This window comes from Tyto alba, unplaced genomic scaffold (assembly GCF_018691265.1).
Source record: "Tyto alba isolate M040663 unplaced genomic scaffold, T.alba_DEE_v4.0 Super-Scaffold_33, whole genome shotgun sequence".
Taxonomy (NCBI): Eukaryota; Metazoa; Chordata; class Aves; order Strigiformes; family Tytonidae; genus Tyto; species Tyto alba.
The window spans coordinates 16,792,526-16,817,219 of record NW_024881308.1 but is presented as its reverse complement, the minus strand read 5'-3'; the positions used below and the strand labels follow the sequence as shown (position 1 = coordinate 16,817,219).

At 63.6% G+C, this 24,694-nt stretch overlaps 1 protein-coding gene across 1 annotated transcript; it reads right to left on the bottom strand.

Annotated features, from left to right (window-relative positions):
- Positions 1 to 245: 245 nt before the first annotated feature.
- Positions 246 to 9,342, bottom strand: RSPO4 (R-spondin 4). The gene is made up of 6 exons (XM_032983478.2): positions 9,226 to 9,342; positions 8,206 to 8,785; positions 5,242 to 5,430; positions 4,774 to 4,917; positions 4,478 to 4,663; positions 246 to 1,422 (listed from the first exon to the last, which is right to left on the bottom strand). The coding sequence occupies exons 2-6, from the start codon at positions 8,282 to 8,284 to the stop codon at positions 1,349 to 1,351; spliced, it is 672 nt and encodes a 223-aa protein (XP_032839369.2). The 5' UTR covers positions 8,285 to 8,785; positions 9,226 to 9,342; the 3' UTR covers positions 246 to 1,348.
- Positions 9,343 to 24,694: the final 15,352 nt, after the last annotated feature.

The following is a 24,694-nucleotide window of genomic DNA, read 5'->3' as shown; positions in this document are numbered from 1 at the left end:
GACGCAGGGGGTAATGCCATGGTCACAGCCAGCCCCCCCCCCCCCGCCCCAATCCCCCTCCGGCAGCGCCTCGTGGAAATGAGGAAAAACGGAGGCGAGAGGGACGCCGGAGGTTTAATACATTTATTTGACATGAAGCGAACGGAGGAGCTGCCGTGGCGGCTCCTGGGGCCGGCTCGATGCTGACACCCAGCGCTCTCATCCCGAAGGGACCGTGCCCCCGCAGCCCCCACGGCCCCGACACCCCACTGCCAGACCTGGCCTCCCCCCCTGCCCACGCTGCGAGCGGGGACGGGGGGGGGGCTCTGACCCCGGGAAACCCCCAAATACAGAGATGCCTGTGGCTGGGGCAGGAGTTTGAGTGAAACACACGTTCAATACGGTGATGCAGCGCTCCGGGCCTCACCGTTTATTTCTGCAGGCAGCCGGCTCGGGGGGAGGCACCGGCACGGGGCCAGGCTCAGCACCCCCGGGCCGTGACATTTGGGAGGGGGCTGCGGCGGCTGCTCCCAGGGGGTCCTGGCCGGGCGATGCAGGAGGCAGCAGCATCCCCTGCCTGGGCTCGCTCCGGCAGCTGCGGTCAGGGGGTGCACACCCCCTTTCCTGGACCGAACGTGGCCATGGCCCCCCCCAAATTCCCGTGCCCACATCCAGCTGGGGAGAGAAGCTCCTCCAGCCCCCTCCCCCGGCAGGCTGCAAGCCCAAGGCTGGCAGGATTTAGCCCATGGTTGTGCTGGTGGGATGCAGAGCGCCAGGCTGGGCTGCCATGAGCAGTCGCATGGACCCCAGGGGGGTCCCAACCCGGGGGGGGGGGGTCCCACCGCCCTCCGTCACGGTGGCTGAGGATGGGGGCCCCTATGCAGCACCTGGAGCAGCTCGGTGGCACGCTGTGCACCCCAGCACCCCCGTGCAATCCGGATCCCCGTGGGGACAGCGCATCTCCCAGCCCCGGGGGACGGTACCCAGGCAGACACGGGGTCCAACCCTGGGATCAACCCCATCCCACCCAGCGGGAGCAAGGGAAGGGACGGAGCAGGCTGGGGGAGAGGGAAAAACAGAGAAATAAAGGAGCCACCCCCTCCCCGAGCCCCAGGGCTTTGCTTTGGACACTGCAAATTAGATTTTCTGAAAAGGAAATGTTTTACAGGCCATAAATTGTCTGAAAAGAAAGGGGGAGGGGGGGGGGGGAGAAAATTGTGCAATTTTTTTGTGGATGGAAAAATGGGGGCGACGCGGCCGGGGTGGTGCGGTTGGGAGCCGGTCGGGAGCTCTCCGTGCCGCCGGCCAGTGGCACAGGGAGCTCCCGACCAGCTCCCGCCGTGCCGCCCCGGCTCCCGTGCCGGTGCCGCTAGGTACCCACGTGCGGTTCTGTCTTCGGCTTCTTCTGTCGCTTTTTGCCTTTATTTTTGTGTTCGGTTTTCTCTGGAACAGAAAAAAAAAGAGGAGAAAAGGAGGGCTCGTTCATCAGCCGGGCAGCAGGAACTGGCGCAAGCCCTATCCATGGGGTGTGGGTCCCGCATCCTCCCTTGGGTGTTGGCACAGGGCCCTCCCCCCGATTTGGGGGGACCCCAGAGCCCTCTCCAGGTCACCAAATGGCAGCGTGGGTCTACAGGGGGGACCGCGTGTGTCAGCGGCATGGGCAGAGGGACACTGATGCGTTGCCCCCCCAGCTCCCATGACCAGACTCTACATCCTGATGCCCCCAAAATCGCCAGCAACGAGCTGGGGGGGCAGCTCAACCAAACCAGGGTTGGCCACCCGGAGAGCCCCCAACTTCTCTCTGAGCAGGGACTGGGGATGTCACCCCAAATTGATGCCGTGGCCATGCCCGGCTCTGCCGCGGTGCAGGGCTGCGCCTCCCCTCGAGATGAGGGTGCTGCCCACCACCGTGGGCTTGCACAGGACCCAGCTGGCCCCTCGGGAGGGTTTGGGCAGGGTGGGACTCGGGGTGCAGCCATGTGTAGGTGCTGATGCTCTCCCCGGGGACACCCTCCCAGCCTGGATGGTCCCAGTAAGGCCAACCCGCTGGCAGCCTGCCGTGCCAGGGACTCAGCACCACGCGGTCACACCGTTGGGACCCCAATCCCTGCGTGTCCCGAGGAGCCACCCCCAGCACCCTCCAGCTGGCCGAGGTGTCGGTGCCGGGACACCAAAGCAGCGAAGGATGCAGGATAAGCCCTGCCTTGCCGCGGGCTCCGGCGGGAAGGGATGCCTGCCCCAAAATCGGGCCAACCTCACCTCTCCTTCCCCTCCCGGCACCCACCATGTGCCCTCCGGACCCTCAACTGGGTGACACGGTGGGATCCGTGCTGACGTCCCCACACTGCCCCTGCACGAGGGGCACGGGGACCGCGACCGGCCGGTGCTGCGTGCGCCAGTGCTGTTGCCGCCGATCTTTTCCGAGGGCTCCAGCTCTTTTCCTGCCCAGCTCTGTTTTTCGGCTCCGATCTCCCAGACAGTTGCCACCCACAAAGGAGAGGGCACAGCACGAACACCAAGCGTCTGGAGAGCGCGGCAGACACACAAGGCAGATTTACAGCAGCGTGAGGGGTTTTGTGCCTCGGCCAAGCGCGGATGCTTCTCCCTTCCAGCTGCCCGGGGACGGCTCAGAAGTGGTGGCACAAATCTCTCATCACACAGTCGGGTCCCGCTGCCTTCCCTGGCTCGCCCGGGCTGGGGGTGTCTCGGCTGCATCAAGTGAACTCGCTGTCCTCCTCCAGCATCTGGATTGCATAAGCCAGCGCTTGGCCGGGTGGGCAGGAGCCTGGGAGCGAGGGCAGATGCACACTCCGCCGCGGCGGGGACGCCGAGCAGCCTGCCCGGGAGCTGGCAGCCAAACCGGGCTGCCAGACACGGCGGGGGTGGCGGGGGGGGGGCTGCCCTCTCCTGCCCACCCGGCCCGGGGACAGCAGGCAGCGGGGGCTGCTGAAGGGATTTTCCTCCACACCTTCTTGGAGCCAGACCTGTCTTCGGAGCTGAGCCCACATAGCAGCCTCAAGAGAGGAGCCCTGCCATTCCCCGAGCCCTATCACCACAGCCTCGGGGCTGCCGGCTTGCAGGAGCGGGTGGCCAAGCAGAGCCAGGAGGCCCAAGCGCTTTTTCTGGGGGGCCGTTGCCTTCCCGCTCGCCTCACGAGACGGGGCGCTGTGCGCCAGGCAAGGCTGAGCACCGGCACCACCCGCCCAGCACCGCGCCGCGGGACGCCGCGCTCCGGGGCGGCCTGTCCTCCCACGCCAAACTTGCTGCATCAAACTGTCACCAGCTCTCCGGGTACGGAGCCGGCGCAGCCCGGCAGGGAGGGGAATGTCCCCAAAATCGATGCCACCTGGCACCCCGAAGCTGCGAGTCGGAGCCCGGGCGGGGATGGAAATCAGCTCCTCCGTGCTGTCAGCAGGAAAATATTATTTATGACTGATGGTGCTGAGATGAAGCCTCTCTCCTGGCTCCACGGCCCCAGCCTCAGCATGCACATCTTTCGTTACTGCCTGCCCTTCTCCATCTTTTTTCCTCTTCCCCTCCTCGCAGTCCTTTCCTCCGCCGCCCTCGGCCCCTGCCACGCTGGCAGTGCCGGCCGGCGCGTCCCACGGCACACAGCGAGCCCGCAGCTCCCGATCGCAAATCTCTGCACCGCTGGGGCCGGCGGCTCAGATCTCCTTCCAAGGCCCTACAGATCGGTATCTCATGCAATCCCCCTTTCTGCCAGTTATTAAACGGAGATTTATTAGAACAGCTTTGGTCCAGCCGGTCGCATCCAAAAATGACATCAGCTGCTTCCCGGTTCCCATCGCCAGCCCCGCACCCGCGCCGCGCGGCCGGACCTCACGCCAGGGCTGGGTGCTGCTAGGGGTGGCGGGGAGCCCCATGCTGGGGAGCCCCCCAACCTGGGGGACGCGGTGCTGCTGTGCTGGGAGGAGGCGTGGGAGCAGGGGCAAACATCTGGCCGGGCGAGCCACGGAGGGGGACCCTGCCCTGGGGCGTCTCCCAAAGCTTTGGCCATCAGAAACGCCCTGGGTGATGCCCCTCAGCTCTGCGAGCGCTTTTGGGTATTTTGGGAGCTCGGAGGTTTTTGCAGGAAGCTCCTCTGCGGGTCTCAGCCTTATTCTTTATTCGCAAGGAGCCCCGGCTGTGCCTTTCCCTTCGCAAGCGCAGCAGGACGGGAGCCGGAGCTCGGCAGCCTCGTCCCGCCGCGGCGGCAGTGGAAGGGGCCAGGGGCCGGTCCCAGGCGGTCTCGGGGGGTGCCGGGTGGGAGCTGGTCCCCACCAGCCCCGCTGCCAGCACCGGCGCCAGCGTCGGGGCTGCTCAGCACATGTGCTTGAGACGGCGGCTTTCTCCAGAACTGCACGGTCCCAGCCACCGGCCTCAAAATGTTTGAGAGATGACAGGAGGGCTCGCCGGCCACCGCCGGCCCGCTGTCACTGCCCCCCCTTCCCACGGGTCCCTCGGGGGCTGGGGGATGGCAGGCGGTTGGGGTGCTCACCTCCCGGGCAGTGCTTCCTCATGCGGCATTTCCTCGTCTCCAGCAGCGCGGGGCAGGCGGCCCCCTCCTCCCGGGCGGCCCCCGCCACCTCCCGAACCCGCGTCTCCACACCCCACTTGCAGCCGCAGGTCCGGCCCTCGTGGGTGCAGGCGCTCCACTCGCTCCAGGGCCCCGGCTCGCACGTCTCTGCGGGGGGGAGAGGGGTGCACAGTTGGGGGGGGGGGCGGAACGGTGACCCCCACAGCACCGGGCGCATCCCCAGGGAGCACGGGGACGGGGTGGCAGGCGCTGCTTACCTTGGCACTCGCGGGTGCCGGGCTGCGCCGCGGTGCTGGGGGGGCACTGCCGAAAACACTGGCCCTTGTGCAAGTAAAACTTGTCTTTGCACTTCATGCAGAAGTCTCTGCTGAAGCAGCTCTCGCAGCTGGGAGACCTGCACTCTGCCGGGAAGGAGGGCTGGTCAGCTGGGCGAGCGCGAGGGCCGGCACGTGGTGAGCCCGGAGCCGGCAGCCCTGGTACCCACCGGGGACCCAAAACCCTTGGCAAATCGGCAGGATCCGGGCTGCAGCTCCGGGCAAGGGAAAAGGAGGAGGAAGCCCCGCGGCCCCCGCGTCTCACCGCAGCCCCCGGCTCCGTGTTGCCGGGGAGGCCGTGGGAAATGCAGCAACGCCCCCCCCCCCCCCTTTCCCATGGCGCTGGGACCCGGAGAGCGGCGAGGGGCACTGGGAGAAGCTGGGAGGGGAGCTGGCTGGCGCGGGACGTACTTGTGCATCTGTTGACCTCCAGCCCCCGTACGCCGAAGTAGCCGGGGGGGCAGGTGTGGACGCACATCCCGTACTGGCGGATGCCGTCCCTCCAGATGAGCAGGAAGAGCCGGTGGTGGCAGGTGATGCAGCCGTTGTCCTCCGAGCACAGGACGCAGCCCGTGCAGTTCTCCAGCAGGCTGGCGCTCACTGCGGGGGGGCAAACGGAGGGGAGGGGGGCTGCGGCACGGCTGCGGCGCACGGGCACGGCACGGCCGAGGTGCCGGGGAGGGTCTCATCCCCGTGGCAGCCCCCCCTCCGACTCGTGGGGGTGACAGTGGTGTCCTGTCTCCCTGCAGATGACACCCCATCTCCTTCCGGTCCCCAAATCCCACCCTGTCCCCGGGCTGGCAGCGTGGGGACGGGCAGAGCCATCGCTCCCCGCATCGCGTCTCCATCGCCCCAAGGCTCAGGGCTGAGGGTTCACCCCGCGCCCAGCTCGGCCCAAGGGTGCCAGCCTGAGCCCTACGCCCATCCCATGGGAAGCATCCTAATGAGGGCAGAAATATGCTCTGACCTGGATTAATTAGTGGATGCCTGTGAAGTGTCAGGGGACAAAGAGCATTTTGGAAACCATCAAGAGGAGCCGAGATAAGGATCTGTCTGGTTGCTCAAGAGCCGCCACCCTGGCTGCCTTCGCCCTGCGTGACAGTGGCTGGCCCCGAGGTGGGCTCTGCCCCCAGGGACAAGGTCCAAGGATGGGGTGCCAGCCCCCCTGCCAGCCTGCAGCCCCCCGTAGGACCCACAGGAACCCCGCCAACCCCTCCACCTCCCCGAGCCGGCTCCCTGCACCCAGAGAAACTCAGCCCGGAGAGATGCCGGGACTTGGGGAGCCGGGTAGCTGAGCAGACAGGGACCAGCCAAACGTGCCGCTGCGCGGGGTGCTGCCCGCCGTGGAGACGGGCTGCAGCCCCGGGAGTGATCCCCGGCACTGATCCTCTCTGCCACCCAAGGAGGTGACAGCAGAAGGGTCCCCGCGGCTGCGGTGGCCGGGGCAGAGGGGCTGGTGCTGGGGGGAGATGCTCTCAGTTGATGCCTCACGGCCCTGCGTGCTGGTCCCCAGCACAATTTTTCCCAGCGCAAACCAGTCCCTGGAGCAGCGGCGTGTGTAGCTGTCCCCCAGACTGGCTCATCCCAGTCCCCATGCCAGGGCACAGGGGTTTGGACAGCAGCACGGCGTGGCGTGGCCAGGAGGCTTCGTTAGGGCTGCGTCTGCTGGGAGCGCGCTAACGAAGCACCTTGGATCTATTAAGTTGTTATGGTCTCCGTTACATATTTACCAAACGCTGACAACATTTGTGTTCCTGGCTGCAGCTGGAGCGGCTTCCCTGGAGACCCAGGGATTTACGAGCCTCTTTCCCTTCCCTAATTCTTTTTGATGATTTTTTTTTTTCTTTTTCTTTCTTTTTTTTTTTTTTTTGCTATTCTCCTTCCAACCCTCATCTGGGACAGGGAAGGTGGGGAGCCCTGCGCAGGCTCCAGGGCCTCCTTCCCGTCACCGGTTTTGAAAATAATCCCGTGGTGTGGAGCTGGGGGAAGGCTCGCCCAGCCGGGTTCTGCTCCTCTGCCCCACGAGCCTCGGGGCTGCCGGCATGGCACGTGCCTCTGCCGCCGGGAGCAACGCCGGTGATCTGGCGGAGAGATGTGGCTCACACCGAAACCGTGGGACTGGGGAAACCGGGGACGCTTGGGTGGGTTCACCTCCTTCCCCCCCGCCCAGTGGAGATCGCAGGGGTTGAGGTGGGATGGGCACTGGGCAAGGGGCACACGGGGTACTGGGGTGTCTGGGTGCACTGGGCTGCCCAGACCGACCCTCCGCGGCAGCAGGGCACGGCTGGAGGCAGGTCCCGGCGGCAGTGGGGCGGTTGTGGGGTGCTGCAGCATCCCCCCCCGGACCCCCAGAAACCACACTGGCCCTTCAGCACTGGTTATACAGGGAGAGACAACGCGTGTTCAAGGCAGGGAGCAGGGACCCTGCGTGCTGCCGGGACTGGGACCCCCACGCACCCCATAGCATCGGGCCACGCAGCATCAAGCACCGGTGGCCGGAGCACCGGCCCTGCGGCACCCCGAGCCCCTCTCAGTGCCAGGTTGTTTCCGATCAGAGGCGTTTGGGCTGCCAGCCTGGCCCCCCACACGATCACACGCGCCCACTGACTCCACACGCCTTTAACACGCAACGGCCACAGGGGAAGATGTCCAGGCGCCAGCCCCGGCCCCCGAGAGCCCCGGTCCCACCATCTCCTGTCCCTACCCCAGCACACACCGGTCCCAAAGCCAGCTCAGAGCCAAGCATCAGCCCTGACCCCGCTCCCCACGGCCGGGTGGCACTGCCCGGCGAGGGGACACGAGCGGGTGCCCGCCGGAGGGGTGCACATGCTTCGGCACAGCCCCGGCACACATTCTGCCCTTGCCCTGGCACCCAGCAGCAGCTCAGCTGGTGCCTCTGCTCCGGGGAAGGACGACGGGGCGGGGGGACAAGAAGTGCCTGCAGTGGTTTTTACTCCCCAAGCACTTAATGCATTAAGCAGAGAAGGGAAATATTCAAAAATCAGCCCATGATTTTTTAATATCCCCATGTGCCCGGCTCTCCTGGGGTTTGCAAAGCTGGTCCCCGTGCCAGCCAGCGTCCCCCTGTCCCCTGCCAGCCCCGAGGGCAAGGCTGGCATCGGGCAGGCAATGCCACGGGGCTGGGCATCGCCTTCCGTGCGCACCTACCCCACGGCAGCCCCGTGCCACGCACCGGGAGGGGAACGCAGCCGCTCTCCGACGGGGCCCGCGGGTCTCTCCTTCCAGCTCAGCCCCGTTTCACACCTCCTGCTCCTGCCTGCTCCGCGCTGGCAGGGGAGGGAGAGGCCGGCAGCCCCACGTCCCCGAGCCGCCCCGTGGGACCTGTGCGGGACGAGCCGGCCACACGCGCCGTACCTTGCTTCTTCCATCGGTTCTGCGTGAGCATTTCCACGGAGCTGATGAATAACAGCAACATGAATATTATCCACTGCATCTGGGCAGGAGTGGTTTCGGGCAGGGAAGGAATCAAATCATCCAAGCGGCTGGCGGGCTCGCCTCCTGCCAGAGCCAGCCGAGGGGCGGTGGGAGGGAGGAGAGCGGAGCCGGGCTCACACCATCCCACCCCGGCGGTGCCGCAGGCGCGGAGCCGTGCTTGAAGGTGGCATGAGCCGGCGAGCCCCGGGGGAGGCAGGGGGCTGTCAGGCCAGGGGAGCGCTCATGGTGACGGGGAACTGCTGGATGCTCCGGGGGGGCTGTGTCTTTATAGCCGGTACCAGCCCCCTCTCCTCACCGGCCCCCCTTTCAAAATAGTAATAATTAAAATCAACAACAACCACCAAAAAATCCCCCAGCAGCAACAAAGCGACTCGCAAATTGGCTGCAGTACCCCCGCCGGAGTGCTGCAGCCACCACCTCGGCTGGGCACCGTCCCGCTGTCCCGCCGTGGTCCGTCTGTCCCGCTGCCATCCCAGCGCCGGGGTCACGGCGAAGCCCCCTGCGATTTGGGGAGGGGTGGAGCCAGGCGGGTGACGCTGCCTTGCGCCAGCCCCCCCCCCCCCGCCCCCCCTTCCAAGGGCTCAGCCCCCCCCTCCAAGGGCTCAGCCCCCCCCCTCCGCCCCCCCCCAAAGGGCTCAGTCCCCCCCTCCAAGGGTTCAGCCCCCCCCTCCAAGGACTCAGCCCACCCCTCCCGCCCCCCCCCAAAGGGCTCAGTCCCCCCTCTCCAAGGGCTCAGACCCCCGCTCCCAGCCCTGGCAGCCCCGGTGGGGCTGGGGGGGCCGGCGGCAGCCCCCCCCCGGCACGGCTGACCCCCGGGGCAGGCCGGTGGGCTGGGAGCCGCGGTGGGGCTCCGGCAGCTCCGGCACCGGCTGCGGATCTGCCCTTGTTGTCCCCCAGGATCGCGGCTGAGTCTGATTTTCCGAGCGCCTCGTAACTCACCTCCCTCCGAGCTGCGGGAGCCGCGCCGGGTCGAGTCGAGCCGAGCCGAGCTGAGCCGAGCTGAGCTGAGCTGTGCCAAACCGAGCTGAGACGAGCAGAGCTGTGAAAAGCCGAGCTGCGTTAAGCAGAGCTGCACTGAGCCAGGCTCAGCTGAGCTGAGCTGAGCAGCGCTGAGCTGTTCCTGGCTCCCACGTGGCCGCCCACCCCCCTTGCCCCATGCAGTGCTCCCCAAAACGCGCCCCGGGGGCTCCCGGTGTGCCCGGAGAGGGGTGCAGAACAGGAGGGGGAAGGGGCTCGGCTGCGAAACCCCGCTCACCAGGTACCCACGGGTGAGCCACGGGTGCCAGCGCCGCGGGTCCCCATCCTGGGAGCTCCACGTGCTCACCCCGCCTGCCGGCCCCGTGCCCGGTGCCGTGGCCCGGAGCAGCCTGGTGACCTCCCTGACCAGGGCTCCAGAGCCACCGGTGACAGCCCCGACGGCAGCCCCCCAGCAGCACGCCCACCCCCCGCATCTGCAAGTGCAAACCACGTTGCGACCCTCTCGTCCCCCTGGGGAGGGCACAGAGGGGGCTTCTTGGGCCGCCTCCAGCCCCCTGAGCACCCCTGGGATGGATGCTGACCACCCCCACACCCATCCCACACCCCGGCCGGCTGCAGGGCGCAAGGAAATAAAAGGGCCAAGATTCAGCTCCTATCTTCTGGGAGAAAACCCAACATTTCTTGAGCTGTGCTCAGGTGGTTCTGCCAGCACGCTCGGGCCTGATGGCCTCCAGTCTGCTTCACTCTTGCGGGGGTGCGCTGATTTTACCGGGGTTTGCTCCTGCAGGGAAGGCTGAGGCCGGCCGGAGTGGGCTCGTTCCCACCTGGGCTGCTCTGGGTCTGCTTCACCCAGGAGGGCCAAACGGGGTGGGGGACCTCTGAGCACCACCAAACTCACAGCACTGGGGAGGGCCGCCCACGGGGCTGCAGTCGATGTGTCCATCAGTGCCCTGACCATGCCCAGGGAAAGCACATTGGGGTTACCTTCCTCCCTACCCCCATAAATTCCTCCCTCCAGCTCCCCATCTCCCCCCCAGCCTCCCTGAACCTCTCTCCCCGCCGCTCCCGGCCTTTCATTCCCAACGAGTTAATGTTTCAGACAACAAAGGAGCAGTTTCAAACCCCTTGGGCCTTGCCGTAACGGGGAGTAATAACGGTTGGGATCACTTCAGGTTTTTTCCTAATGCCAATATGAAATAAATTGAAAAATTACCCATAAAAGGCAGGTTTTCAGCATCTGGCTCAGCCTTACTTTCCATAAACAACCAAGCCCGCAACACGGTGTCCCCATTGCTGATCTGCAGGGGCTGGGGGGGGCCCGTGTGGGCACGGGGTTGGCGGTACCATCCCAGCGTGGGAGCTCCAAAAAATAGAGATATGGCAATGGCATTGGAGATATTTGAGCCACTGGTGCTCATGGGCGCTGCCGGTGAGGGATGGCCACGGCCGGGGGGAGCCGCGGGTCCCGGCTGGGCTGGCACCCTGGCAGGGCTCGTGGCAGCTCCTCGCCCCGCGACGGGGCCAGCCCAGCTCCCCGGGAGCTAATTGGGAATTTTAATTATCTGGGCCTGGAAGGAAAACGCTGTGCAAAAGCCAGGGAAGCGCCTCGTCCCCGGTCGCGCTCCCCGGCTGCTGGCACGAGCGAGCGGATGTCGGAGCGAGCCCTGCCACAGTGACCCTTCTCGCAGGAGGAGCGCGCTAATTAGGTGGCTCTCGTTAGCACTGGGAACGGCACGCATGCAGCAATTTGCTCGGCTCATCGCTGGGCTGCGCAGTAGCGCGGAGGCTTTGCCAAGGCCAGCGAAGCCGCCGGTCCCGGCTCCTCGCCGGTGGGTGCCGGGTGTCCCTGAGGAAGCAGAGAAATCCTCTCATTTGCCTTAATTTGGCTATCGGTGACTCCTCCTCTGAAAACTGCAGTGGGAAGGGATGGTGTATTGTCCGCTGATTGATCGGGCGCCTGTTACCCCCCTGTTGTGCCGGGAGGTGTCTCGGGGGGCTGCGGGGGGTGGGGAGCTCGGCTGGTGGTGACTCATGGGTGCTGCCAGGGAGCAGCAAGGCTGAGCCCGCGGGTGCCGCTGGCAGCTCCCGGCTCCCTCTTGCAGCTCCGCTCCACGCCAGCAGAGAGGGAATGAAATGTTCCTCCTCCGTCTTCCAAAGCACCAGGGAGGAAAGTGTCCAGGAAGATAATTTGGAAAGTTTGTTTGACACTTGAGCACGCTTTCATCTTTGGAAAAATCTTGGTGACCCTCCAAGGCAGCACCGCCTGCTTCCCGGCACGGCCGGAGCTCAGGGCACACGCCCGTGGCACCACCCCAGGGGCTTCTTTTGGGGTGTCTGGGGTTCCAGAGGGGACAGCGAGGTCCCGCCGGGGCCACACGTCAGCCAGGGATGCTGGCACAGGGATGCTGGCACCGGGGATGGAGGCACGGGGATGAAGGCACGGGGATGCTGGCACAGGGATGTTGGCACCGGGTTAGGATGTTCCCGGTCAAGGCAGCAAAGTGAAAATGAAACGCCTGGAGCTGACTGGCAGTGGAAGGAAGGAGAGAGCAAGGGGCAGCGGGACGTGGGGAGCCCCTGGCCAAAGGCAGGTTTTCCCCCCAGATGCAATGAGCTTCCCATGACGGCTGGGAGGGATAACTTCTCCGGAGCGGGGGCCCTCGTGCATCCCAGGCGATGAATGTGGGTTTGATCAGGGGAGTGTTTGAGCGGATGGTAGTGGATAAGGAAGAAAAATATTTGGCATTCCTCTCCCATCATAACAAGCCCAGATGCTTGGACGGTGGCAGCCCACTTCCCACAGGAATGGAAAGTCACAGCCGCTCCCCGCGCCAGCTCGGCAGAGGCCCTTTCCCCCGCGCTTATGAAATACCAGCTCCACCTAACGCCGCACCGCGGCCCTCGCCGAGCATCCCGCGGCACGGCCACCTCCGTCACCCGAGTTCCCGGCAGTGCCACTGCCCATCACCCCGGCTCCGGGGGAGGCAGAGCTCAGAGCTCAGCAGATGCTCAGGGAAACCTGTTGGGAAAGGCTAAACTGCAGATTTATTGCCCGGACAGGAGCATGGAGCAGCCGGGCGCTCCTCCTCGCGCGCCGGCATATTGGGAACACCTGGGCCGGCAAAGCCCACGAGGGAGCAGAGCTCCGGTGAGGCTGGTGCTGCTGGGAGCCGTAATGGGAAGCAGCTCCTGCTTGGCCGGAGCTGGTGGGAGCAGCCGGGCTCTGTGCAGCGGGATGCAGCTCCAGCCTGCCCGGCAGCCCCTCTCACCACCTCCCGTGCCGGCACACGGAGCCGGTGAGGCCCCTCGGTGCCGGGATTCCGTCGGCTCTCCCAGGCAGGGAGGATGGCGTGAGGGCGGCCGATTCCAGCCCTGGCGTCAGCCAAGCGCGCCGAGCAGCCTGCGGCACGTTCGTTGCGTGCTTGCTCTCTTCCTCCTCCTCCTCTTCCTCCTGCCATGCTCCAGCCGGTCCCGGGATTGTGCTGCCCACTGGTCCCGCTGCTCTCAGGGGGATGCAGCACCCCAAGAGGTTTCAGGTTTGCCTTAAGGTTTCAGGTTTGCCTTAAATCAAATCTTTCATCTGAGAAGGAGCACCGGAGCTCCCGCTCCCCTCCTGCCAGGGCGGCTGCTCCGGCTCCGGCTCCGGCCCCGGCCGCCGGTGCGGCTGCGCAACCTCCAAGTGCTCCGGCTGCCAAAACAGAAGCAAAACCCGAAGATGGAATCGGTGTTGAGCAGCGGCGAAGGCCGAGGGGCAGCGGGAGGAGGAGGAGGAGAGGGAGCCGGGAGGAGGAAAGGGAAGGCGAGCAGTGAGGTGGGAGGGAAAGTTTGGTGTCGAAACCGAATTCCTGGTCCGTGCCAGCGCAGCAGATTTCCAGTGTTTATTTTATCTCTTTAGTTGAGCCCCTTTGAGGCAGAATATATTAAATGGCTTGACTTTATATAATGGAAATAATTGAAACAATACTCCTGCTTCCCAGCCGCAATTTGTCGTGATTTCAGCCAAGAGTGGCCAGCCTCCTCTAGGTGGTGGGGACAGCCGCCGCCGTCGGCGCTTGTTCGCTGGTTATTGTTGACACATGTCAGCGTCGCCTTCCAATTTCCGTACAGCTGTCAGAGCGGGAAAAACACCACGGTGGCTCGCGCCGGGCGGGCTCGGTGCCGGCAAGCACCGGTGGGCTCACCGACGGGCTGCGGGAAGGGCATGGCCCCGGCGCTGGGGCTCGTCTGCCGTAATGGGGCCGGCGGTTACGGCTGAGCCGGGATTTCTCCGGGAGAGGTGGTGTCTGAGCAGCACTCGCAGGTAGCCGGGAGATGAGGATGGTGGAATGGGGTGAAACCTGGGAGGAGGGAGGATGCGCTCGCTCGCTGCGTGAAACCATCGCGCTTAGACCTCGGTGTTCACCGGCGGAGGTGAAAGAAGGAGCTGGACGTGAAGGTTGGGGGTTGTTGAAGGTTTTATTCATCTCCTCCCCAGCAGCGGGTGGGTGGGTGTTGGGGCAGGGTCTCTGCAGAAATCACCCCCCAGCCCCAGCGTCCCCATGGGCGAGGGCTCGCACCGAGCGCCGCGCTCTCGGTCGACATCAACCTCCATCCCGCGTGTGCCGCTGAGGCTCTGCCATCTCTCCTCGCCCGCCGAGGAGCAGCTGAGCTGAGTGGCCAAAATAAGAGCAAACGCGAGGGCGAGAAGCGTCCCGCACGTTGAACCTGGCCGTAAACCATCGCCCCGCTCCACAGCACTGCAGGTGTCCTGGGGAGAGCTGACGGGAGGTGAAACTAAAAGCAAAAGGAGGGGAAGGTCTTCAGGGAACTGAAACACAGTATAAGAATTGCTCAGAAATCTTCTTGCCGTTGCAATGATCCCCCTGGCTGTGCGTGGTGGGGGCTCTGGGATGGTTTCTCCAGGAAAAGGCAGCGAGATGAGCCGCACGGTGCAGGGTCAGGAGCCTGGGGCTTGGGACAGTGGGACGGGGCTTTCGGACAGCCTGGAGACATGAAATTGCAGCATTTCAGCGGATTATTATGCCGCCAGGGAGCTGGGATTGCCCAGAGCAGGCGGGTGCTGCTGCTGTGCCCACCGTGCCCCTCGCCCCGGGCGCAGCCGGAGCCGCTCTCCCGGCAAAGCCAAAGCGTCGGCGACCACGGAACCTCCTCCTCTCCGCCGGGCACGGCTGTCAGCTGCCCCTGGCTTTCCTAGCAGTGAAAATCATGTGTTTGTTACTGGAAGGGAGCAAGCCAGAGGTATTTTAGTAGCTGGCCCTCTTCTATTCTCCTAAGAATCATTTATGCCAAATTCCAATTCAATTTCTTTTAATATTTGTGCTATTTAAGGAAACTATTGAGAAAGACAGATGGAAGCGTCAGTCAGATGGATGTTCCTGGCTCCACGTGAGACAGCACTCAGAAGTCCCGCCCTTTTTAAAATAATTTTAATGTGACTACATGGTTCCCTCTTGCACATAATTCCCCAGGAGGGTAAATCCTCTGACTCCAGTGGATGACTCTCACCAGCTGGAATTCCGCAGAAGACAAAGGTTTTGGGCAGGCTCCTGGTCCTGGATGGGGAAATTCCCCCTGGCAGCTGCGGAGCCCCGGGGAGGGCTGCGGGGGCAGCCGCTGCGCTCATGGCTCCGGCGCCCGTGGCCATCGCTTGCCCTCGCCGGGCCAGCCCCCCCGCGTACCCCACCACAGCTGCAGCTCCCGGTGCACGTGTCACCGGCGAGGGGACGCGGTGCAGAGGCTGGCAGTGCCCCTGGGCAGCCGAGGGCAAGCGGGGTGCCCGCCTGGGCGCCCACAGGGAAGGCGAATGCCGGGCGCGAGGCTTTACCGGCACCCCAGCTCACGGCAGGGCTGCGAGCCCGGTGCCGGCGTTAGCATCACCCGGCCGCCGACGCCTGTGACGGCGTCTCTCTGTGCCGGAGCTTAGTTTTTGCTTAAAATCCCACTTCCCTGCTTCAGCTCTGGTCACCAATCCCGTTGGCTGCAGCTGAATTTGGACCTTTAACAGCAAACCCGACCCTCCCGGACCCGCTGGCAGCAGGAGGAGATTTGTGCCGTGACCGAAGCCGACGGCTCCCTCTGCTCCTGCCCGCCCTGGCCAAAACCGCGCCGATGTGCTCATGTTTTGGTCAGCAAGCCAGAAGGAAACAGCATGTCCTAAGGGCTGTCTGCAAGTCAGTCAGCCCTTTGATCAGCCCCGCTGCACTGGCACAGGGATGGGAAACACCCGGGCGAACGTCTCCGGGCACAGAAACCCGCGGGTCAACCCCGCACATCCCCGCTCCCCGGCTCCTCCTGCTCCGTCCACGGGAACCAGAGCTTTGGGTGTCCCACGGGGACACGGGTCCCTCCTCGCCCTCCCAGTCCCAGGCTCCGTCCTCACCCCGGTGACATCCCAGCTCCTGGCCCCGGTCCCCGTGTCCGCCAGGGCCACGGCACCACCGGGACCAGCCCGGACCCGTGGTCACCAGCCCCGCAGTGGCTGCCAGCACCCCAGGGCTGGCAGCCATGTGTCACGGTGTCTTATAAAGGCTGTTCTCAGAATTAATAACAGGAGGGATGCAAACTTTAATATTTCTGAAGTGAAAATAGAGTGATAATTATATTTAGCCGACATTCAGGAAAATTATTACCACCTGGCAGCCCCATTCGTGGCTGACGTCAAAGAGCACCATAAACCACCGTGAATTTTGGAGAATACCATGAAAAAAAAAAAAGAAGGAAAGAGCAGAAATTGTGAAGGGGAGACCTCTGTGTTAACAAAACCCCAAGGGTCAGGAGTTGTCCTGGGACACTGGACTGAGCTGGTCCCCAGGGTCTGTTTGCCATTAGGAGTTTTACTAACGCACAGGAGTGCCAGGGCATGTGGTCCCCACAGGTCGCTTCCTCCACTGAAGGCAAAGCCATGCAGAAAAATGTTCCCCTCTCCTTTTTCTTTTCTTTTTTTTTCAGCCTTTTATATCCTGTTTATGCCATTAACAAATTCAATTTTCAGGAGCTGGAATAAAGACAAAGCCTGAGCTGTTTAAAACGCTGCTGGGTTGCGGGCAGCTCCCCTCTCGAAGCACACAGAGGAGGTTCAGCTTTGCCATCATCCCAAAAAGCGTCAAACAGCAGGAGAGGGAGGAAAAGAGGGTCGGGGTGGGTGAGTGGAGCCGAAGAGCTGCCCAGGAGGGTGCCAGGGGGGGCCGAGGCTGCCCTGACCCTTGCGCCGGCCCCCCGAGGATCAGTGCTGCTGCGGCTGGAGGAAGGTGCGGGGGGCACGGTCCCCGGCCGGTCTCCGGTGCCCACGGCCGGGCGCAGAGCCGCTGCGGCAGGCTCTGGCTCATGGAAAGAATTCTTCACTTGGGAATTTGAGCAAAAAAAGATTAAATGAAGGAAAAATGTATGCCGCGCTGTGAAAGCAAAAACAAAAGTACGTTTCCAAATCTCCCCGGCCTCCTCCCGGCCCCGCACGCACTCTGGGCGCTCTCAGCGTGCCGTCTCTCCTCCCCACGGCGTTTCGGGTGTTTACGGCTCCTCACGCGGGGGGACAGCTCTGTCCCGGCTCAGAGGGGACCGCAGCAGGGAGGGACGCTGCGACCTGGTGTCCTCATCTCAACAGGTCCATCCGTCCCCACTTTTCCCTGTCTGGAGGCTCCCAACAAAGCGGACCCGGTCACCCGTCGCGGCGGTGAAGCTCCAGCACCTTCCTGCAGGCAGAAGGTCCCTCCTGCCGTGCCCCCAGCCCTGGAGCGGGGATGCTGCGGGATGCAAAGGGTGAAGCTGGTCCCAAGGGGTCCAGATGCTGCTCAGAGCAGGCACAGCCCCTCGGGGATGGGGACTAAACCCGTGTCACCCCTTTGCAGGAGGAGGGATGCGTCTATGCTGGGCCATGCCCAGGACTCAGCTCCGGTTCGGATTTCTCAGAGCTCCCCAAGAATGGGTGTCCCACCAGGGCAGCGGCGGTGCTCCCCAGGGGTGGGGGGCTCCGGGGTCCCGGCACGGTGGCACTCACCCGCCGAGGGCCAGGAGCGGGGCCGTGGCGCGAGAGCTCGGCTGGTTCCAATCATCGGCGTCGGGGGAAAATGCCGCAATATTGCGATGAAAGAGTGATGTGTGGCACGGCCTCCCTCGGGTGCAAAATGCCTCCTCCCATGGGCAAAGGGGATAATTAGAGGTTACTGATGCTTTCAGCTCTTTAACAATGTTGGTTTGCTAATTGGAACCCCCCCCCGGAAGACCACACAGCAAACCCTGAGCTCCCAGCAGATGCCCACCGCACCTCCCGCCTCTCCCCGAGCCTCTCCCAGCCAGCCCGGCTGCAGCGGGACCAGCAACAGCTCCAGGAGCCGAATCCGTTCCCAGTTTCAGTGGAGACATGGGGACGTCCATCTGTCCCCACGTAGGGACAAGCCCAGGCTCCTGCAGCCCAGGGCAGGGCTGGGTGCGCCCAGGTTTGGGGGGGTGCAGAGTCCGTGGCCATCCCAACAGCATCACGCTGAGTTCCAGCCTCAACCAAACAACTGGAGACCACTGAGACCACAAACAAATCGGATTGGATTTGATTTTTTTTATTTTACATTTTTTTTTTCCTGAAAAAAAAAAAAAAACCAAACCCAAACCAAACACAAACAGAAGAGGACAACTCATATTTCCTGTTCATGTGAAAGGAATTTGCCAGCGCACAGAGGGGAGATCGATGCTGGGGGTCCCTTGGCCCGGAGATGCCACCAGCCTGTGTCTCTGGTGACAAAGAGGGGCCGGGAGGTGCCTGGCAGGGGTGGATCCGTGCCTGGACACCTGCACCCCGCGAGACCGAGCCATGGCAGAGGCTCCAGCTCCCCAAACCAGGCTGCTGGGAAGGGGCAGGATGGCAGGGCCAGCGCTCGAGCCCTGGCGCTGCCAGGGTCTAAATGCCTCGGCAAAGAGGCAGCGCCTTTTAGCCAAGGCCTTGGGAATGAATTTCAGAAAGTTCTTGGTGTGGCCTCTCTTTTCCTAGAACAGATCAAGAGCTGGGCTCTGCTCTGCCAGGCAATCCTCTCCCTGCATTTTGCCAAGTTCTTCAGCAGGGCCAAAGGAGCAGAGCTGAGCTGGGCTGAGCTGAGGAGTCCTCAGCACCCTGGGGAAAGGATCTACATGGGCAGAGGGATGTGGTGGGCAGAGGGACCATCAGGTCAGGACTTACATCCCTGCATCCCAACACCCCTGCCTCCCTGCATCCCAACATCCCTGCCTCCCTGCATCCCAACATCCCTGCCTCCCTGCAGCCCTGGAAGGCTGCGCTGTTCTCAGCTAATTCAAACACCCTCTGTTATTCTTCCCAGTCAGACACTGCTACTGGTTCTCTGGTAGCATCCTACCGCACTGGACAACTTTTCCATGCTCAGCCCTGGCATCTTCTCGCTCTTGATCAACGTTACGCACCCACCGAATTCTTCCACTTCCTCACTATTACTGGAGAAACCCTGCCGCATAGTTATTTTCCACCCCAGCCGCCCAGCTCAAGCTGGGAGGAGCCCAGCCGCTCCCTCCCCTCTGCCACGCTGTGCCGGCGAGCCACAAACCAACCGACCGCTCCTGCCGACCCCGGCGTGGGGAGCCGAGTGGCTGTGCCGAGGCCGAGACCCCTCGCCCGGGGCCGGGAGCCCTGGCACTGCCGGGGACCGGTGTGTGACGGAGGGGAGTCCTTGTCCCCGGTCCCTACAGCCTGGGGATGCTGTTACCCTGGTTTTGTATTTCCCGTGGTCTCCAGCCGCCGTTCCCAGTGTCACCAAGCCCCCAGAGCCCCTCGGGAGCACTGGAGGGGGGTGGGGGGTCCTGCGATGACACCGAGCCCTGCACCCTCCTCCTGCACGGGGCAGGCTGCGGAGGGGAAGCCACATCGGAGAGGGATGATGTGCTGGGGGCCCCGTGCTGGGCGGTATCATGGAACTGGGTGCAAACCCCTGCCCTGGGGAGCGGCAGAAGGAGCCCGGTGCCACCCCAGTCCCCGTCCCCATCCCCGGAGCGGGGCCCTCCTGCGCGTCCTGGGGGGCAATGGCGGCTGCCGGGTCTCCGGAGCGGAGCGGCAGCGTCAGTGCACGGCCGGTTCCCAATTTGCACCAGCCTGAAACAATGACGATGACAGTAGTAGAAATAAAGAGATGAAAAATGTGTCTGCGATTTTAATGAGCTGGAAACACCCAGCGCAGGGGACGGAGGGGTGGGAGGGCGGCTCCTTGGCCGGCCATCGCCGCGACGCCGTGCGCCCCGGCAGCGAAAGGGGTCCCTAACGCTTCCAAGATGCGGAGCCCTTCGCGGGGGGCAGCTTGGTTTTCTGCAGCAGTCGCAGCTCAGGGGAATAATTGGGAAGATTATCGCGTTGGAAATGGCTCGCAGGGGAGGGCGGCTTCAGAGAGCCTGGCCGGGGGTTTTCATGTCTGCACCAAACATTTGCTCTGCGTTGGGAACACAGGCAGGGGGGCGGTGGATCCCCGCGGCCTCGCGCGAGGGATCCCTGTCCCAATTCGGCGTCGGGAGCGAAAAAAAGGGAAAGGCTGAACCGTGCGTCTGGTGGGAACAGCGGTAGCCGCCCAGTCCTCAGCAGACAGCAGGTCCCACTCTGGCACTGGCTTCGGGGCTACCAGCCGTGTCCCTCCCCGTCCCGGTTCCCCGGTGAGCGGCAGGACCGGGCTGGAGCGGGAGCAGGAGGGGACATCTGTGCCAGAGCATCCCCGGAGCCTGTGCTAACAGAGGTGGCAGCAGCTGGTCCCAGCACCAGCCCGCGGCTTGTCCCCTTCTCAGGCTCTTCGCCTTTTCTCCCTGGGATTTTGTCCTACTTTTTTTTTTTTTTTTTTAATTATTATTATTATTATTTAAAAATGTTCGTAGCCTTTTAAAGACTGTAAAAATTTAATACAAAGGAAATTAAAAAACCCAGAGGAACTATTCTCAAAATAATTTCACAATCCACACATATCCCTCAGCAAATTTAATTTGTAGGAAATAAAGAACAAAATATGACAATAAAGGGCTTCTAAACAAATCCTAATGCTTTACATATGTAAGTGCAAATGCCGCGCCTGTGTGCAGGCACCCGGCGGAGGTGGGTGGTGTGGGGACCGGGGGTCACAGCTCTGCCACCCCCAGCCTGGCCAGGAGCCGGGGGGGGAATTTTGCTGCCCCAAGCATCACGTCAAACCACGGCCCCCGGCTGAGCGCGTCTTCCTCGCGTCCCAGCAGCTCCAGCTCGGGCGGCGATGCCGAGAGCGTCTCCTGCTTTATCAGCCTGGATCCCGCCCAGCTTGGGGCAGTTTCCTACCAGTTAACGGGGAAACCTTCGAGGGATGCGGCTCGGCTCAGCCCCACTGGAGGATGCTGCGGGCAGGCGGGGTGAGCTGGGGACCTCCTGCCCCACAGCGATGCGCAGGGCACGGCTTCCCCGGGGCCACCCGGCACCCCGGGGTCTCGGGGACATGGGGGGGGGGGGGGGGGGCGGCAACCCCCAACCTCACCGCTCCCCCAGGCACACCTGGCACCGTCCAACCCGTCCAAGGCATCTCCTTCCCCATATGTTCTTTGTCCAGCTTGTGGCCCTGCCTCTCCCCCTTGTTTTTTTCCCCTTCTTTTAATAAACCCGGCACCTGGAAAATTTTCCCTTTAAACACCCAGCCTCCCATTTTTGTGACTTTTTTTTTTTTTTTTTTTTTTTTGTTCTTTCTGTGTCTTAATTAGCAAACTGGAAAAAATGTCAGTTGTTAACCCACCGTGGGCACCTGTGTACCGCAGGCTGCGATGGCAGGAGGTGACCCCCCAGCAGGCCGGGTCCTCGTGCCTTCGGGGAGGGTGAGTGCCCGGACCCTTGCCCAGACCCCCCATCCCAAACATCTAACCTTGCTGGCTCATCATCCCCCAGCCCAGCCCAGCATGACCAGACCCCCTGCTCCCCTCTTGCCGTCCCCAGCACCACCGGGCAGCACGTCGGGCCGGTTTCGGGGGGGAATATTCGCCACCAGCTCCTCAGAAGAAAGGCGAGCGCTTACCCAACAGCGCTGCGCCGGGAAGCTGATACTCCCCGAGAACATTGCCTCATACCATCCGTGCGTGCCTGGGATGGGGAGAAACGCCGGGGAGCTGCAAAAGCCATCCAAAAATGAATGTACTGTCTGCAGCAGCGCCGGGGCCGCAGCCCGGGGGAAGCGACTGCCATGTGTCATGGAAGGAACAGCAAAGGGAAGGGTCCTGTGAGGATAGCGGGAGCTGCACCGCAGGAGCAGGCTGCGCCGTCCCTGCGGCTCCGCGGGCTTCGTGCAGCCTCTGAAGTGCTCCAGGACAAGCTGAGGATGGGACGGACTCTTCCACTGCCTGCGTGCCTCCTCCTCCTCCTCCTCCTCACCCCCACGGAGGGAAGGTGCTCCCAGCCCCCCCGGGGATGCTGCCGTGGGGTCCCGTCCCTGGCGCAGCACCCGCTTGCCCCCCGCCTTTGATGCTCTCCGCAACCGAGGTGGCCCGGGGCATCTCCCGCCGTAGACCCAGCAAGGAGCAGTTCTGCGCGTCCCGGTTTTTGCTGCCTGGCCCCGGGGGGCATCGAGCGGAGGCAGAGCCCGCGCCGGCAGCAGCCAGGCAGCTCGTGGGCAGGGCGCTGCCCGTCTGGGCGCTGGGGCAGCCCGGCACCCAGCTGGGCCCCACTTTGATGTGGAGTCACAATGCAACCCGGCTCAGCCTGCAGACTGGGGCGGGAGTGAAGCAAGGGTGATTGATTGTCTTGTTTTGTTCCTCCATGGCCGCCCCGGATCGTTCGGATTCACATCCGAGGTCCCCCGAGAGCAAGGAAGGGGAGGGGGGGACGGCAGCGTCCACCCGGGCTGCAGGGATGGGGCGGGGGGGGGGGGGCGTGCAGGCTGTGGCCGGGGGCAGTGGGTCAGGGGGACTGGGGTTGCTGCTGCCCTCCGGGTGGTTCGAGCCCTCTGTGCCTCAGTTTCCCCACTACCGCTGCCCCTTAGGAAGATGTGGGTGTCTCGGGATGACACACATCCCACGAAACCACCCTCCGTTACTCTCAGGCATGTTGGGCATCCCCTGAATTAAGGCAGGCAAAGGGAGCGCAGGAGCCCCACCGAGGGTAAAGCTCATTAGGACTCGAGCGTGTTGACCTCCGAAAAATTGAATTTAGCTCCATCCAATTGATGAGTCACAACTGTGTGTGTGCAACGTGCTCCCTGCAAGCAAGGTTTCCACCACAGAGCTAACAGGCTTTTCTGGGAAGCACTGGGGTTCTGGGCTTCCTAATTATTTTCAAACCCTATTGGCAGCCTCCCTTCAACAGGGATTATGCCTGCTCGAAGCACAGCACTCAAGCATGCTCGGAGTCCTGAAAGCGCTAATTGACTTTACGTTTGGCCTCGCTGCTGAGAGCCTGCTCTCTCGCAGCCCCAGTCCCTCCTCCTGCTACTGCGGCGAGCCCGCCTGCATGTGGTTTGAATTTCTTCCCCGGAGAAAAACCCCCTTTCTCCTGTCTTGGTGTCATCTTTCCCTGGAACTGAATATGGGGGAAATGAAGAGGAGGCCAAATCATCGCGGAGTGACTACCTCCCCTCTCGAGGCAATGATGGGCGACCTGCGAAAGCGAGGGGCGAAGCCTGCGCCATGAGCCACCGATGCCCTGTCCCACCCGATGTCCCTTGGCACAGCAATTTCGGTCACCTTGAGCGGAGTGCGGGGGGAGGGCTGCCCCAACACGGTTAGCTCTCCCTGCTCTGCAGCGGGGGGATGCTTTCCTTCCCTCCAGCTGCGTGCTGGGAAAGCTCTGCCTGCACAAAGCAGCGCGGGTAGCCCCGTCGGAAACACGGCGGTGCCATCCTCCGGCACCCGGCCCTGCTCGCCCCAGGCGAGGTGACACACATGGGCTTCCCCATCCACGGGAAAGGAGCAACAGCGAGCTGACCCCGAGGGAGGGACGACGCTCTGGAACAGACTGCAACACCCAAACATCAGTCAGGGATCGTCCACAGCTCCTCTCTGCTTTCTCCTGCCGAGCCCCGGGTCATACCCGGCGTGGCACGGCACGGGGGTGAGCCAGTTGCCCTGGCTGTGCCGGCTGCCGTTCCCAGCACGGAGGGCTCACCGGTTGCCAGCGGGGCAGGCGATTGGGAAATCTGTTTCCTCTTCTGCTCGTTACGACACCGCAGCGGGTGCATCCAACGGGAGCAGTGAGGCAGCGGGAAAGTATGAAGGTCAGGGGAGGCTGTGGTTTGTGTGACGGAGGTGAGCCCGGCTGACGTGTCTCTACCTGCTCCGAGCGCCGCAGCCCTCCCCTGGGACAGCACCCGCCCCCAGCCCTGCTTCTGCACGGAGCAGCTCGCCACGCGACGTGCGGCCCCACAGATCCCGTTCCTGGGTAAAACAGGGAGGAAAACGGCCACGTGCGGCTTCCCCTAGATTTCCACGGGCAGGAGGGTTGTCGGTGCGAGAGCTGGGCACGCGTCCTCACGAACACGTGCAAAGCGTCCGGGATGCTGGCAGCTCCGGGGGCTTCGCCGGGCTCGCGCAGCATCGCTCCCGCTCCCGGCTTTGCCCCCAAAGAGGACGCGGCTGCTCCGACGACGACGACGGCACCGACGTGCCCAGCAGCCGATGTGACGCACTTGCCCCGCGGCGCTAATGAGCCGGCTCTGCAATCCTCGTCACCTCGTTAATGACTTGGCCGCTGCATCCCCAGTCGGGGCTGTGCTGTCCGTTACCTCCCACGTAGCTTGCAGGCCCCTAACTCGCGTTAGGGGAGCTGCTTTCATGTGGCCAGTGGTTTTCATCATCAACGAGCCACAGAGCGAGCGAGACACTGGAGCAGAGGAAGGAGCCAACGGGGAGCCAGGCGGCATGGGCCGGCGCGGCGAGGCACCGTGGGTGCTGGAAAGGCAGCTTTGATGTAGCAGCAGCCAGCCCCGGGGCCGTGGGCTCAGGTATGGTGGGGACCCGGCTCCCAGGAGGGTCCCGTGGCAAGGGGACGCGTGGAGGCATCCCGCTTTACCCCGTGCTGTGCCCATGGAGGGGCTGCTCAGGCCAAGGGGGGGACGGGACTCAGCACAAAAAATCGCCCCTCGTGTGTGGTCCGGAGCAGCCAGCACGACATGGGGAAGGGAAAATAAATGAAGGATGGACATGGTGATGAGGGCACGGGAGGACAAGCTGATGGTTGGACGGGAGCGCGTGGTGATGGGCGAGAGGGTGGACTGCAGATGGTGGGGGAACGGGGGTGGCAGCAAGTTGGATGGGAAAACAAAAGCTTGGTAAGCGCTCGGCACAGCTTGTGTGCGATTCCTGCTGCTTCTCGCCCCACTGAGGCACCGCCGGCTCCCGTGGCCGCCGATCCCAAACAAGCTCCAGCACCTGCAGCGGGTCCACGGGCAGGCGGGGGAGCCCGTTAGCGGCGCTGGGCCACAGGATTTAGGATCAAGTTTCTGGAGGAAGACCCACG